Source organism: Cetorhinus maximus, chromosome 17, assembly GCF_964194155.1.
Source record: "Cetorhinus maximus chromosome 17, sCetMax3.hap1.1, whole genome shotgun sequence".
In the NCBI taxonomy this organism is placed as follows: domain Eukaryota; kingdom Metazoa; phylum Chordata; class Chondrichthyes; order Lamniformes; family Cetorhinidae; genus Cetorhinus; species Cetorhinus maximus.
Genome location: NC_135895.1, coordinates 45,452,156 through 45,469,547, shown reverse-complemented (window position 1 = coordinate 45,469,547; position 17,392 = coordinate 45,452,156). Strand labels below are relative to the sequence as shown.

The window sequence follows — 17,392 nt, the reverse complement described above, 5'->3', positions numbered from 1 at the left end:
GGGGAAGAAATGGGCTTGATTCATGGAGCACCAACACCAGTACTAGGGAAAGCAGGAGCTGTGCCATTGGGATAGCCTTCACCTTAACCACACTGGTGCCAGAGTACTGGCGAATCATATAACTTGGGCTTTAAACTACATGGAGGGGAGGGTTCACGTAAGGGTAGATTTGGAAGTTAAAAACAAAACACAAGGCAATAGTGCAGGGTAGCAATAACTAGAATGTGACAGGAAGGGACAGAGCATACACAAACATAAAACATAAAAGTGTGCCAGCAAATAAGGTCAGAGTAGGGAAAAACGGTAAAAGACTGAGTTAAGAGCTCTTTATCTGAATGCCCGTAGCATTTGTAACAAGGTGGATGGATTGCTCACACAAATAGAAGTAAAAAGCATGGTCGGATAGTCATTAGAGATGTCGGTGTAAAGTGACCAAGGCTGGGACCTGAATATTCAACAGTAGTTGACATTTTGGATGGACAGGAAAATAGGAAAAGGAGGTGGGGTAGCTCTGTTAATAAAGGATAACATTAGTAAAATAGTGAGAAATGAAGATCAGAAGATCAAGATGTAGAATCAGCTTTGATGGCTATAAGAAATAACAACGGAAAGAAGTCAGTGGTGGGGGTAGTTCATAGCCCCCCCTTAAAAGTAGCTACACAGAACAGTATACATCAAGCAATAATGGGACTTGCAAGAAGAGTATTGCAATAATCATGGGTGACTTTAATCTTCATATAGATTGGATAGATCAAATTGGCAAAGGTAGTCTAGAGGATGAGTTCATAGAGTTGGTTGGAGTCATACCTAGCACAAAGGAAGTTGGTTGTGGTTGTTGAAGGTCAGTCATCTCAGCTCCAGGACACCACTGCAGGAATTCCTCAGGGTAGTGTCCTCGGCCCAACCACCTGCAGCTGCTTCATCAATGACGTTCCTTCCATCATAAGGTCAGAAATGGGATGTTCACTGATGTTTGCACAATGTTCAACACCATTCACGGACTGCTTCGATATCTGAGGAGTCATGTCCAAATGCAGCAGGACCTGGACAATATCCAGGCTTGGGCTGACAAATGGCAAGTAACATTCACGCCACACAAGTGTCAGGCAATGACTATCTCCAACAAGAGAATCCAACCATTGCCCCTTGATGTTCAATGGCATTATCATCACTGAATCTCCCACTACCAACATCCTGGGGGTTATCATTGACCAGAAACTGTACTGGACTAGCCACAGTAGTTATAGGGCTATAAGAGCAGGTCAGAGGCTAGGAACTGTGTGACGAATAACTCACCTCCCAACTCCCCAATGCCTGTCCACTGTCTACAAGGCACAGGTCAGGAATGTGATGGAATACTCTCCACTTGCCTGGATGAGCGCAGCTCCCACAACACTCGAAGTTCGACACCGTCCAGAACAGAGCAGCCCGCTCGAGTGGCACCACATCCATGGACATTCACTCCCTCCACCACTGATGCACAGTAGCAGCAATATGTACCATCTACAAGATGCACTGCAGGAATTCACCAAGGTTCCTTCAATAGCACCTTCCGAACCCACAGCCACTACCGTCTAGAAGGATAAGGGCAGCAGACAGATGGAAGCACCACCACCCAGAAGTTCCCCTCCAAGTTACTCACCATCCTGACTTGGAACTATATCTTTGTTCCTTCACTGTCGCTGGGTCAAAATCCTGGAACTCCCTTCCTAACAGCACTGTGGGTGTACCTACACCACATGGACTGCAGCAGTTCAAGAAGGCAACTCACCACCACCTTCTCAAGGGCAACTAGGGATGGGTAATAATGCTGGCCCTGCCAGCAAAGCCCACATCCCGTGAGCAAATGAAAAAAAAGTGTACTCAGGACAGTTTGTTAGAACGATACATTCTGGAACTACCAGGAAATAGGCTATTTTGGACATGGTAATAAGACAGAATTAATTAAAGACCTCATAGTAAAAGATCCTCTAAATAAGGGTGATCATGATAGAATTTAGCATCCAGTTTGAGAGTGAGAAATGTGTATACATACTAGTGTCTTAAACTCAAATATAGGTAATTACAATTGTATGAAGACAGAGCATAATTGTGCAGGTTTTTGGTGAGACCACATCGAGAATACCATGTGCAGTTTTGGCCTCTACATTTAATAAAATATATATTTGCATTGGAAGCAACAGAGAAGGTTCACTAAATTGGTCCCTGGGATGAGTAGGTTGTCCTATGATGAGAGGCCAAGTAAATTGAGCTTATATTCTCTGGAATTTACAAGAATGAGACACGATCTCATTGAAACTTACAAGATTCTGAAGAGGTTTGATAACGTAGATGCTGAGAGATTGTTTCCACTGGTCAGGGAATCTAAAACACGGGGGTACATCCCCAAGATAAGGGGCCAATCATTCAGGACTGATATGAGGAGAAATTACTTCACTCAAAGGGTTGGGAATCTTTGGAATACTCTACTGAGGGTTGTAGATGGGCCATTGATGAATACATTTAAGGTGGAGATAGACAGATTTTTGATCTCTCAGGGAATTAAGGGATAAGGGGAATTGGCAAGAAAATGGAGTTGAAGCCCAAGATCAGCCATGATCAAATTGAATGGCGGAGAGGGACATCGGGCCATATGGTCTATGGAGTTGGCTAAAGTAGACTAAGTAAATAGGTTAAAAGGGAAATTGGTACAGAAGCAGTGACCAATACTTCAGGAGATATTGCATAACTCTCAACAAAGTTATATTCTATTTAGAAAGAAAGACTCTACCAGAAGGACACACCACACATGGATAACTAAGGAAGTTAAGAGTGGTATCAAATTAAAAGAAAAGGCGTTACAATACTGCGAAGAAGGCAAGCCAGGAGATTGGGGAAGTTTTAGAACCAGCAAAAGATGATTTAAAAAAAGAGAAATTTAGACCATGACAGAAAACTCGCAACAGATACAAAAAAGACAGTAAAAGCTTCTACAAATACATAAAGGAAAAGAATAGCTAAAGTGAGCATTAGTCCTTTAGACGGCGAGACTGGGGGATTAATAATGGGAAACGAGGAAATGCCAGAGGATTTGATCAAGTATTTTGTATCCGTCTTCACAGTAGGAGACACAGAAAGTATCTCAAGAATAGTAGAAAATCAAGGGAGAAAGGGGGAGAGGAATTTAAAATAATCACTATCACTTGAGAAAAAGTACTAGGAAAACTAATGGAACTAAAGGCTGACAAGTTTCCTGAACCTGATGGCCTGCATCCTAGGGCCTAACAAGAAGTGGCTGCAGAGATGGTGGATGAGTTGGTTGTAATCTTCCAAAATTCCCTAAATTCTGGAAACATCTCAGCAGATTGGAAAACCCCAAATATGACACCTCTATTCAAGAATCCATTATTAAAGAGGTTGTAGCAGGACATTTAGAAAATCATAATGCAATCAGGCAGAGTCAACATTGTTTTGTGAAAGGCAAATCGTGTTTGACAAATTTATTCGAGTGCTTTGAGGATGTAACAAGCAGGGTGGAACAAGGAGAACCAGTAGATGCAGTGTACTTGGATTTTCAAAAGGCATTTGATAAGGTGTCATATGAAAGGTTACTAAGACATTATGGTGTTGTGGGTGACATTAGCATGGATAGAGGACTGGCTAACTAACCAGAAACAAAGTTGGGATAAATGGGCCATTTTCCAGCTGGCAAACTGTAACTAACCAAGTGCCACAGGTATTCATGCTGGGGCCTCAACTATTTACAATCTATATTAATGAGGAGAACCAGAGTGTAATATAGCCAAATTTGCTGACGATGTGAAGATAAGTAGGAATGCTAGTTGTGAGGAGGATACAAAGAGGATACAAAGAGGATACAAAGATGTAAATAGGTTAAGTGAGCGGACAAAAATTTGACAGATGGAATATAATGTGGGAAAATATGAGCTTGTCCACTTTGGCATGAAGAATGAAAAAGCAGATTTTCATCATGGAGACACATTATAGATTGTTGCAGTACAGAGGGATCTGGGTGTCCTTCTACATGGATCACAAAAAGTTAGCATGCAGGTACAACAAGTAATTAAGAAGGCAAACAGAACCTTGACCTTTATTGCCAGGGGGACATGGTATACAAGTAGGGAAGTCTTGCTGCAACTGTACAAGGCTTTGTATCCAGTATTATAAATGTTTGCAATCTGATATATTGTAAATCTGTAGAGGAAACTGTCACAGAATATTGTGCTGAACTCCTTCCATTCAATTTTAAACGGCTAATATTTGTAAGCGGGGGAGATCCGGTTAGTTCAATTGGTTGGACCACTGGTGTGGATCAGATGTGGGCATTAATCCCATTCTGCTGAGGTAGACTTGGAGCCTGCCCCCTTCACCTATCTGTGGTTAAAAAAAAATCACGGCCTTTTTTCTGGGTTTGGCAACTAATTACCAAGGATTACTTTCCCATGAAGTGTTAAATTGAAACCCTGATTATCAGCTTAGGTGAACATAAAAGGTAAGGTGGCACATTCCACTTAAGAGCTGGGAGGTCTTGGTATTCTTGAAATCAATTATTCCACAACCAACACCAGTAAAAATAGATTTATTAGTCATTCATTCATCTGATATTGGGTAGCTTACTGTGTAAATTAGCTGCCACATTTTCCTAAATAACATTGAGTGCATTTCAAAAATAATTGACTCCCAAACCTGTGATCTCCATTACCTAGAAAGTTAAGGACAGCAGGTGCACACTAACACAGTCACTTCCATGCTCCTCCCCATATCACACACCACCTTGACTTGGATGCATACCACCATTACTTTGAGGTATTAGTGCATCAGAGGTTATAGCTTGAAATTGTTGAGCTCAATGCAGAGCCCCAAAAGGCTGTAAACTTCTCAATCAAAAGATGAAGTGCGGTTCCTTGAGCTTGCACTAAGCTTCACTGAAACACTGCAATAGGATGAGGACAAAACATGGCAACGTGAGAGCAAAGTGAAGAATTAAAATACAGGTGGCCGAAAGCTTGGGGTCACACTTGCAGACTGAACGGAGGTGTTCTGCAACGCCTGGAAAGGTGTCATGGGAAGGGAACAGGTTTTGGGGGTGATAGGCTAGACCAGGGACTCATGGAGGGAATGGTCTCTTTGGAATGCTGGAGGGGGAAGGAAGGAGATGGTGTGTTTGGTGGCAGAAATGTTGGGAGGATAATAAATTTCTCCTAGATATTCAGTGTTTCCCAAACCACTATTTTCACTGCAGCCCAAGATCCATACTCAATGGCATGTGCCGCTTAAAGCACTCTTGGCTTCTCTCTTCAGCAGCACCAACTCACTATCTCAAAGCTTTCCTGTTCTGCAGTTTCATTTCATCCCTCATCTCATCTGATGCATTAATAAAAAAATTCTCTTTTCAGGTATGAAGGATTGCAATCTCTAACAATTCTTTGTACCAATGCCCCTCCAGATCTTTCTTCCCCTTCACTTCCCTCTGATCCCCATTCCTTCCATCTTACCTCGTCATGTATTCAGGATACCTTCCAGCTTTCCACTCTCTGACCCTGAATGGTCTGTCCTTAGCAGAGGCTTTAGTTTCATCATCTTACACCCCCACTTCAACGAATTGAGCTCGGCATGATACGAAGCTCTTCTTCCATTCTCTTCGCCTCTGCAATCGCTTCATTGGCCAGGAGTCCTCCACACCCCAACCATACATTGATCACTTTTAACAGTCTCCAGGGAGGCCCCCCTCTCAGGCCTCTTACCCTCTCTTGATCTTTTCATTGACAACTGCTGGCATATCGGCCAGCTCAATTTCTCTGCTGCCCTCACTCACTCTAACCTGTCTTCCTCTGAACTTGCTGCACTCCATTCTCTTAGGTCCAACACTAAATTGCCATCAAACCCATTGACTAGAATGTGCCATTTTGTTGGAAGAGCCAACCTCTCCTGTGCAGAAGCCGAACACTAACTCTCCAAACACTTACTCCTACCTCCCACAGGACCATGATCCCCACTGTGGAACATCAAGTACCTCCAGGTCTGTCAATGACCTCATTACCTGTGGAGATCTTCCCTACACAGCCTTCAACCTCAGTTTCCCAACCCTGAACAGCCCAATTCTAACTTCTTCACAAGATCCACCAACAGGACTGCCAAGGTAGACTTATCGTTTCAGTCTGTTCCTACCCCACTAAACTGATTTCTTCCTATCCCAACACTACTTATGCTCCCCTTGATTCTTTCCACCTACATCTCCTCCATCACTGAACAGTTTCCAATTTCTTGGCATTAACTGTCTCATCTTCACTGGGACATCCAATCCCTCTACACCTCAACCCCCACCAGTACAATCTGAGGGCTCATTGCTCCTTCATTGAAGCCCTAATCAGTCTCCATCCACCACCAATCTCCTCAGCCTGGCTGATCTTGCTCACACATTTTAACAACAACTTGAACTCCACTCACGACCTCCAAATAAAAAGGTGTGGCCAAGGTTACCCGTAGGGATCCCATCTGCCTTTTTGTGGGATAGGTGGAACATTCCTTGTCCGGTCCCACTCAGGCCCCCATCCTCCTCTCTTTTACCAGTACACTGATGACTTTACCCATTCAGTTTCCTGCTTTCATCCTGAACTGGAAAATTTCATTATCTTTGTTTCCAATTTCTCTCACCTTTACATGCACCATCTCTAACTCTTCCTTTCCTTGACTTTTCTGTCTCCATTTCTGAGGATAGGCTATCAACAAACATTTACCATAAGCTCACTGTCTCCCACAGTACATCAATTATACTTCCTCACACCATGCTTCCTGTAAGAACACCATCCCATTCTTCCAGTTTGTCCGTCTCCATCATATCTGTTCTGATAATGCAACATTCTATACCAGCGCATCTGATACGTCTTCTATTTCCCTCTGATGGAAACTGAACTAATCTAGCCTTATAATTTCTGTGGGTACAAGAGCAGGTCAGAGGCTAGGAACCCTGCAGTGAGTAACTCACCTGACTCCCCAAAGCCTGTCCACCCCCTACAAGGCTTGGAGTGTGATGGGATACTCTCCACTTCCCTGGATAAGTCGGTTTCAGCAACACAAGAAATGTGACACCATCCAGGACAAAGCAGCCCGCTTGAGTGGCATCCCATCCAGATACATTTACTCCCTCAACCACCAATGCACGGTGGCAACAGTGTGCACCATCTACAAGATGCACTGCAGGAACTCACCAAGGCTCCTTAGGCAACACCTTCCAAAGCCACGACTGCTACCATCGAGAAGGACAAGGCAGCAGACACATGGGATCACCACTACCTGGAAGTTCCCCTCCAAGCCACTCACAATCTTGACTTGGAAATATATCACCGTTCCTTCACTGCCACTGGGTCAAACTCCTGAAACTCCCTCCCTAATAACACTATTGGTGTACTGGCACCACATGGACTGCAGGGTTTCAAGAAGGCAGCTCACCACCACCTTCTCAAGGGTAATTAGGGATGGGCAATAAATGCTAGCCTAGCCAACAATGCCCACAGCCCATAAATGAATAAAAAGGTCCAGGTGCTTTTGGGGGAAACGGCCTGTATTTTGTGTTGGCCCCTATAAGAATGCGGTTTCTCGAGGATAGGGTTTCTGTTAAAGCCCCTAGCCTCTACTGAATGATCATGTGAACAGGTTGCCTGGGAGATAAACAATATAGGAAAAAATGTCAACGTAAGTTAACCATAGGGGTGTGATTCTGGGTTCAAGCAGTTTAGGTTTTGGGACTTCAAAACTAACTGGTTGCAGAAGAGAAAATATTGCTCTTGTGGGGTGGGGGGGGCGCGGGAGGACGCAATGTTGGACCGAACGGGGAATTTGCTACCATAGGACGGTTGTAGGAGAATTGAACAGAAAACCTTGCTGGGGTAAGCAGAGGTAAGTTTCCTTTTTTAAAGTTGTACTCAGACCAAGTGGTTAAATCTTCCATTTTTTGATAAGCATCAGACTTCAGTTTATTGGGGGTGTTAAGTCTAATGGGTGTAGAAGGAAACGTAATTTATAGTGTTCAGTTTCTATTATAGGTAACTGAGTTCGTTATACTTTTATTATCTTTACCATGAGTGACTATTTAAGATAAAGTGTATTTATTAGTACTCATTCTTTAATTTTTGTGTACTCAAATTCTTTTGAATATAAACCATGAACCTTGTGGCTTCATTTTTTTTTAGTAAACATCTGGGTTTTCGGATTTTAAATAAAGGCATGTTACTGGTCTCCATTGAGATCATAACACCTCAACCAAGGGACTCCCCCCTTCGTGGTTGACAGGACCTTCGACCATGCCTGTCCCATTTCACGCACTTCGGCCCTCATCCCTTCCCCCATCTTCCAGAACCATGATAGGGTTCCTCTTGTCCTCACCTTCCACCCCACCTGTCTCTGTATTCAACTGATCATCATCCATTATTTCCGACACCTCTAGCGTATTGCCATCACCAAACACAGCTTTCCCTTCCCTTTCAGCATTTCCGTTTCCACTCCTCATCACCCACAACACCCTGTTCCCTTCTTAAATACCTTTCCGTGCAAGCATAAGAGATGCAACACCTGCCCTTTCACCTCCTTACTGTTCAAGGCCCCTAACACTCCTTCCAATGGAATCTGCAATTTACATACTACTTTCAATTTGGTATACTTTATTCATTGCTCACAATGTGGTCTGCTCTACATTGTGGAGACCAAATGCAGACTGGGTGACCACTTTGTGGAACATCTCTGTTCACTCCACAAACATGATACCGAACTTCCTGTCACCTGTCATCTTAATTCTCAACCTTGCTCGCATGATGACCTCTCTGCCTTTGGCCTCCTTCAGTGCTCCAATGAAGCTCAATGTTAAGCTTGAGAAACAGCACCTCATCTTTCCATTTGGCACTTTAAAGCTTTCTGGACTCAATATTCCATGCAATAATCTCAGACCATAACCTCTACCCCAGTTTTGGTTCCTCTTTCTTTGGAGGTTTTGGTTTTACTTTTACTTGTTTTTTTGCTTTTGGACAGCAGTTGTTCATCATTCTGCCATTCACACCTCCTCCGGACGCATCTTCTATTTCTTTACTTGTCCCATTGCCACTTCCTTTGGCCTTGGACTACCAACTCTTTTCTCATTTAATCTCTCCTGTCTTCCACTCTGTCACAGACCCTTTCCTACCCTCCCCCCTTTCACTTGCTTAAAACTTATCACATTTCTAACTTTACACATTTCTGATGAAAGGTCATCGACCTGAAGTGTGAACTCTGTTTCTCTCTCCACAAATGCTGCCTAGCCTGCTGATTGTTGCCAGCATTTTCAGTTTTTCATTACAGAAATAGAAATATTTACTAAACCAGTGTATATAACAGAACAAAGAAGAGAAAACGTTAAGGAAAATATTTAAACTGAAATAATCTCAGTTTGGAAAACACAAGTCTCCAGGACTCTTGGTAAAAGCTGCATTTCTAAGCTTAAAATAAAATCTTTTGAAAACTTTATACAGTAAAGTCCTGCCGTTCGCAGGGGTTAATTTCCGCGAAACCTCACAAACTGCAGAATTGCGAACAAGGAACATGCTTTTGAACAGGACTCAATTAAATAGTTTCCAGCCATGCAAAGGCAGCATTGGTTTGATCAGTTACTCTACAGCAAATTGTTCTCACTATATCGACCCGCATGTATTTCTACCAGGGTTACTGGATAATGATGTGGAGCAGGAAAGTTGATATCTAAAGACCAATTGAACAAACTCACTAAGATGTCAGTAAGCGTACTCCATGAATAACTGACGCCAACAATTATTTGCTGTATCCTCCATTTTAACATAGCATTCCAAACCATCAGAGCTCCTTACTGATAATTCAATAATCCAGAGGTCACGTCCAACAGTGTTAAATTTGCCAGATTATATCCGCCTCAGCTTTCAAAGATCTTCTGCAAAATTAACAATGAAACTGATATCTTTGGGTAAATTAGCCGATTCCACAGTCAAGCTGCGCTCAATGGGTGTACTTGTCACCCAGGCAAGTCGCGAAAGGCGGGACTTTACTGTACTTCAGTATGTTCAAAACTTATGCAAGAGCCCATAATGTAAGAAAAAAAGTAAAGGTTACTTACTTCTGTAAAATACCATTCTCTTGTGGAATTATTCCATTAATTGCCGCCTGCAAGGAAAAGTTAAAAAGTCAAAACACTATCAGGACCATTGGATTTGGCTGAATAAAACTACAGAATGTGTCCCCATTCTAGTGCTGGATAGTGACAAAGTGGTAGAATTTCTGCAGTTGTTCCCATTTGTCCCACTGTTAATTTCAGTGAAAGCCCACAGAAAAACTGGAAATGAGGAAATTCTATCCTTCTGTCACTATTTATTAGGAGAACACACAATTACTGTTATTTAGCCACAAAACCATTCCAACCAGGCTTGCAAATATAAATGGGTTTATGGAATTTTACATCACAGCTGGTCTTTCAGCTAATCGTGCCCACACCATTTCTCTGAAATCAAACCGTCAACTTATCCCATTTCCCTGACCTTTCACAGAATCACAGTGCAGAAGAGGACCTTCAGCCCATCAAGCCTGCACCGACACGTGAGAAACACCATTTACAAGCACTTGGCCCACAGCCTTGAATGTTATCACGTGCCAAGTGCTCATCCAGGTACTTTTTAAAGGATGTAAGGCAACCCGCCTCCACCACTCTCCCAGGCAGTGCATTCCAGACTGTCACCACCCTCTGGGTAAAAGTTTTTCCTCACATCCCCCCTAAACCTCCTGCCCCTCACCTTGAACTTGTGTCCCCTCATGATTGACCCTTCAACTAAGGGGAACAGCTGCTCCCTATCCACCCTGTCCATGTCCCTCAATCTTGTACACCTCGATCAGGTTGCCCCTCAGTCTTCTCTGCTCCAACGAAAACAACCCAAGTCTATCCAACCTCTCTTCATAACTTGAATGTTTCATCCCAGGCAACATCCTGGTGAATCTCCTCTGCACCCCCTCCAGTGCAATCACATCCTTCCTATAATGCGGCGGCCAGAACTGCACACAGTGCTCCAGCTGTGGCCTCACAAAGGCTCTATACAACTCCAACATGACCTCCCTATCTACACCTCATGGACTGCAGCAGTTCAAGGAGGCAGCTCACCACCACCTTCTCAAGGGCAATTAAGAATGGGCAATAAATGCTGGCCTAGCCAGCGATGCCCACATCCCAAGAACAAATTTTTAAAAAACTCTCTCCTTCCCTCAGTTATTGTCTCTATGGGTCAGTCACATATGGTCTACCTGGTTAACTTTCTTTCTTGTTGCTTCATGTGCTCATTCATTGTTCAGCTGTGCCGAATGCACATAAGTTTGCTCTCATTAGCGCACTCACATCGAGTGTGCATCTGTATCTGGGGGGCTTGCATACCATGAGCTGCATGCGATTTTCATCCTTTGTTTGTTTGCTCATACTGTACATATATATGTCTTCTGTTTGACACATACTTTCTAATTCGTGTATTTTCAGTTTCTTTCTCTTTCTTTAGTGCATGCATTGCCTCATGGCTTGTTTTTCCAATGCTGTTTACGTAACTTTTGCACACGAGCCCAATCACTACAAACCAGGGACAGTGAATGCAAGAAGTATACTGTATATATCACTGTGTGCCTGCAAAAGCCAACTACAGTCATGAGTAAAGCACAGTGAGAATTCCAACACAGCAAGCATGGACAGACGAGGCACGGCCAGCCAATAAACACGAAAACAAGATACAAAGAAAAAGAGAGACAAATGCTGCAAGAGGCACAAGCAGGACAGAAAAGAAGAAGTACAGGAAGAGATAAATAAACCATGTTTTTGTCTGGCCAACATCACAGGAGACTAACTACCCCTCACTAAAATTCTGGAATGTACCATCTGGAACCTTCCTAATAGTGTCAAATAAACTATTTTAAAATCGAATGAGTTAGCAAGTTGCATTCCTGTGGAGCATAGTAGTACAGCACATTGTACTCCAACAATGGAGCACAGAATAACAAGATTTTGGTCATAGGCTATCCTTCTCAGCTGATCCATCAGGCAGAGCAGAGGTTAGCTTTACAATGTGGGGAATAAGTGTGTAGCCTAGGCAAACTAATACAAAGTCAAGACATTTTTCTGCTGAAGATTTGTTTTTACATTATAAGAGCAGGGAGGTTATGTTGAAGCTGTATAAAACTCTAGTTAGGCCACAGCTGGAGTACTGTGTGTAGTTCTGGTCGCCACACTATAGGAAGGATGTGATTACACTGGAGAGGGTGCAGAGGAGACTCACCAGGATGTTGACTGGGCTGGAGCGTTTCAGCTATGAAGAGAGATAGGCTAGGGTTGCTTTCCTTAGAACAGAGAAGGCTGAGGAGGGACCTGATAGAGGCATACAAAATTATGAGGGGCATATGTAGGAAGAATCTTTTCCCCTTAGCAGAGTTGTCAATAGACAGGGGGCATCGATTTAAGGTAAGGGGCAGGAGGTTTGAGGAAAAAAATTTTCACCCAGAGGGTGGTTGGAATCTGGAACACACTGCCTGAGGGGGTGGTAGAGGCAGGAGCTCTCACAACATTTAGGAAGTATTTAGATGAGCACTTGAAACGCCATAGCACACAGGGCTACGGGCCAAGTGCTGGAAAATGGGATTAGAAGAGATAGGTGCTTGATGGCCAGCACGGACAAGATGGGACAAAGGGCCTGTTTCTGTGCTGTATAACTCTAGGACTCTAATCAATGTGGAGTAAGTTTATGTACACAGTTATTAAATTTATTTTAATTGTAATTTCAGCCAAACACTACTAAATGTTTGTCATCAAACCACTTCATTTCGGCCCGTCCCCCAATTTCTCTCTCTTGTATTCTCATTGCATTACTGTTATGCTCCCTATTTTCTCAGTTGCACTCTGTCAAGGTGTTATGATCAATTGTGGCATCTCTGTACTGCATCTAAAATATTGAAGAAAACCATGGCAAATTTCATTGGCAGGTCAAATTCTCCTGTAAACTATACTGAGGTATAACGGAGTTCTATTCGAATAAGAATTTTGAGGTGCAATTCTCTTATGAACATTAATTCAAATTAGCTAATGCAAATCCAGCTATAATTTTAGCTTTCAATTTTTCTAAGTTACTGTTTTCCTTTAAATAAGACTGCACTTTCATATTAATATTCATTTTATAGAATGATGCAACACAGGAGGCCATTGAGCCTGCGCTGGTTCTTTGGTAGGCATAGCAAAGAGTCCCACTCCAGATAGCCTACAACTCCTTTTCCTTCAATTATCCAACCGTTTTGAAAGTTATTAAATCTGCTTCCACCACCATTCAGGTACCGCATTCTCGATCATAACAACAACAAAATGTTTCCTCATGTCACCTGTTTTTTTTGCCAATCTGCTTAAATGTGAGTCCTCTGGGTACTGACCCTTCTATCTTTAGGAACAGTTTCTTCTTACTCTATTAAAATTTTTAAATATTTTGAACACTTCAATCAAATCTCCCCTTAAGCTTCCCTGCCCTAAGAAAAACATTCCAGCTTCTCCAGTCTTTCCACATTACTCCAATTCTCCATCCCTAGGACCATTCTAAAAAAAATCTCTTCTGCACGCTCTTCATGGCCTTGATATCAATGAGTAACTCACCTGTATCTCTCCAAATTCTGTCTACCATATACAAAGCACAAGTCAAGAGTGTGACAGAATATTCTTCACTTGACTGGATGAGTGCAACTCCAACAGCACTCAAGAAGTTCTACACCATCCAGGAAAAAGCAGCCCACCATCTTAAACATTCACTCCCTCCACCATCGGAGCAGACTGACAGCAGCGTGTACCACCCACAAGATGCACTGCAGCAGCTCATCAAGCCTCCTTTGACAGCACCTTCCAAATCTGCAACCTCTTCCGTCTAGAAGAGGCCTGGGCAAACTGTGGCTCACGGCCCAGGGCTGCAGCTGTTAAAGCATGTAAGGTGCGCCGGCTAATCTGTGTGCGCTGAGTGTGTATGCACAGCTGCTCTTGGTGCCTGGCTGATCACCGTCAGGAGCTGAAAGAAAAATCCAGATACAGGAGAGCTTCAAGGGAAGTACTTCAAGGCCAGTGGAAGTACTTCCAGTAAGTTGGAGTTGGCCAATGATCAAAGGCCAGATGCAGAGTTTTCTTGGGGAGTTCGGCCTAACAAGCGCACGTGCAGCAGCAGTGATCACAAGGTAAATGTGTATTCAAGATTAATTATTAGATTATTGCAGTTTTGATTTTGCCTTTTGGTTTTGTAATTGCAGACACTAATTTCAAAATTCCAACTTATTTCACAAAAAGTATCAAACCCGCGGGTGAGAAGTCATGTATAGTTTTGTTCCACATTTGTCTCATTCCCTCACTGAAGGGGCTGAACCTTGTTGGGGTCTGGTGCCATGGGTGCTGGTAGTCCAGGATTTGAACCTGGAGCTTTCAGGTCTGCACTGACAGAGTAATACTCTGAAGAGTACCCTCACTCACCAGAATGGTCATATACCTATAAAATTATCTTCCACCAGTGTGTACATCCTGTCAACTTTTTACATTATAAATTCCTATAGCCACATTAATAATGGCACCAGGCATGTGGAACTTCAATTAAGTGATGCAAGAGTCCTGAGATACTCCTATGTCGAGTTTTCTTGCTAATTAATGAACACTAAGTTACATGCTATGACTGGCTGCACATTTACTTTCAATTTTAACACTTTTCCTGCTTTTATTTCTGTTGTGATTACATCTGGTAATGATGGTTGACAGGCGGCAAGATGGGAAATTGTGTTTTTGGCCTTCATTAACCAAATTTTTTATCGATCTAAAAGGTGTAAAAGAGGTCAAACTTTAGCAGAAATCTAGAAGAGCCGAGAACAAATGACTTACTATGTGGGAGCAGAAAGATAAACAGCTCCCAGAGGATAGAGAAAACAAAAGTACCTCAAATCCTTGATAAGATAGCTGGGGTAGGTCACCATGTTTTCACTGCTTGGCATGGGAATACCAACTCCCTGTACTGGAGTGGGAAGCCAATTGTTTGAAAGTTTGACCTGGCTAGGGTGCAGATAATTCAATGACAGCTTTTGTAATTGGTCTGTTCAAATGATTGCTAGGCAATCAAATGATTGAGTTAAATCAGTCTCCATAGACTTTGCTATGTAAAGTAGTATAAGAAGGAATCGCCCAACCACAGAAACTGGTAGAGGTTTTTATGTATTTCACTGACTGGTGCCATGACATTTGGGGCAGACCAGGGAGTATTTATGTGGAGATCGTGCTTCTATCCAGGGTATAATGATAATGCTGTTGTGCTTTGATACTACTGCTCAGACATTAGCATGTGTCAGGTCTTATTTATGCTGACTAAAATACAACCACCATGTATAGAACATTTCTTTTTATTTCTGTTGGACTGTGGATTAAAATTACAATGGTTGCAGTTTGAAGGACATGTCCACTGGAACAGTGTGAGGAATATATACAATGTTGCTGTCCTGGAACAGAGTGTGCCATGAAAGACAGGATGGTGCCAAGGAGTCTGGTCCAATGGAGGACTGATTGGCAACAATGTTTTAATTGGCTCCAGGTGACCAGGGTTTGTGAGAGAGCAGTGCAGCAGAATAGCCTGAAAGGAAAAAGACCCAAAATCTCTCTCCTGTGTGTATGATTCCAGTAATCCTACAATAATAGCTAGCTGGCTTTTTCTCCTCATATCTCTATAACCTGCTCTCTCTCGGAAAACCCCTGTCAAGAGGCAAAGGTTAGACACATTGAAGGCACTGTTAGAGACAATGAAAGGCAAGTGCTCAATCAGTGAACTAAAGACTGAAAGTGCTGGAAGACCACCTCATGTCAAAGAACTGAAAGGAATTTGAAAGACGTCGATCAAAATCAACCCATCGAATCCTGTACTCTGAAATTAGTGCTACTGAACAGTTTTATCCCACCCTTAAAATCCGTGTTTTTGTGTGCCTTATAGGTGTGTGTATAAGTTATAGAGTTAGAAATTAGCGATTCATATTTCTTTCTTTTGCTGCCGGTTAAAGACAATTTGTTCAATAAACAGTTATTTACTTATTAAGTTTACAAACCTGATGCTCGTATTCTGTTCATCTAAATTAAACAATTATATGGGTCGATGAAGCTTTTTCACATTTGTCGTGGCTCGGGGAGCAGCGAGGCTTGACATTGCAGTGCACTATCCCCAGTGAGTTGTGACAACTATCACCAATAAAGTTATCACTTCAAATCATTTCAGTGTTTAACAAAAAGGAATAAAGGGTTAATTAACTTCCTGAAATCCATTTTTCTAACAGTGGGGAGATGGAAAAGCTAGAGTTGCTCACATAGCAGAGAAAGTTACAGGTAGATTTAATAGAGGTATTCAAATCATGAGGTGTATTAAGTAAATAAGGAGAAATTGTTTCTGGTGCCAGAAGAGTTGATAACTAGAGGACTAGATTTAAAGTAATTGGCGAATGAGCCAGAGAGTAGTAGATATGTAGACACAGCAAAACCTTGACCTTCTGCTGGTGAACAAGGGATTGAAATATCAAAGCATAAATACTGCTGAGAGTTCCAAGATATCAGTGACTGAAGGTCTCTACAAGCAATCTTGGTTTAACATTTTGAGCCCAGTTATGGGCATCTCAGTGATTAGTTGTTCATGCACTTCTGAAAATACCATTGGTTGCAATGTACAAGACAACTCCATTTTTTCAGTCCCAGAAATCATGTTTGTGCATATACTCAGAGTATAAGTCAACCCCACCCCAACCCATCAGCCATGACATGGTATGTTCATATTAATAGTTAGCCTCAAATTGTCCACTCCACAAATGGATGTTTTACTTACCAGAACCTTATAACAGGGTGCAAGGGATAAAGCAAGTAATACAGGTTGTGTTGCAAAGGTGCTCAGGAGTTTAAGGCAAGCCCACACAGAAAAGATGACACATAGTGAACGACAAAGGTGGTGACCACTCACGCCAGTGGTTCACTTTTATAGTCAGCTTATAAGTCAACCATAGTTTTTGGAGGGTTCAAGGTCAACTTATGTGCCAATATCTATAGTAGGAGTTGGAAAAGCATCTTCCGTCCCTGCCAGAGGTGCAGCTAAGGTTAAGATTTTTAGAAGGATGACAAATACAACAAAGTGAAGACTATACGATTTCAGGTTAGGGTTTTGTGTTTTGAGAAAATTAAAAGTTACCAGGTGTGGAACAATCATTTGCAGTTTGGACATACTCGAATGTGCATGGAACAGACTACCGGTGCACTTGGTAGCACTTCTTTTAAAATGTGCTGTGTGGTTATTAAATCCCAGCTCTTGGAATGAAAGGTAGAAAGGGAGTACAGTGATCTGTACCCCAC

At 42.4% G+C, this 17,392-nt stretch overlaps 1 protein-coding gene across 2 annotated transcripts in view; it reads right to left on the bottom strand.

Moving 5' to 3' along the window:
- faf1 (Fas (TNFRSF6) associated factor 1) overlaps positions 1–17,392 on the bottom strand; it is a 383,193-nt gene that overhangs the window by 349,855 nt on the left and 15,946 nt on the right. For both annotated transcript variants that reach the window (XM_078561145.1, XM_078561146.1), the window contains exon 3: positions 10,112–10,158. In XM_078561145.1, the coding sequence (XP_078417271.1) occupies positions 10,112–10,158 (47 nt within the window). The remainder of the gene's footprint in view (positions 1–10,111; positions 10,159–17,392) is intronic.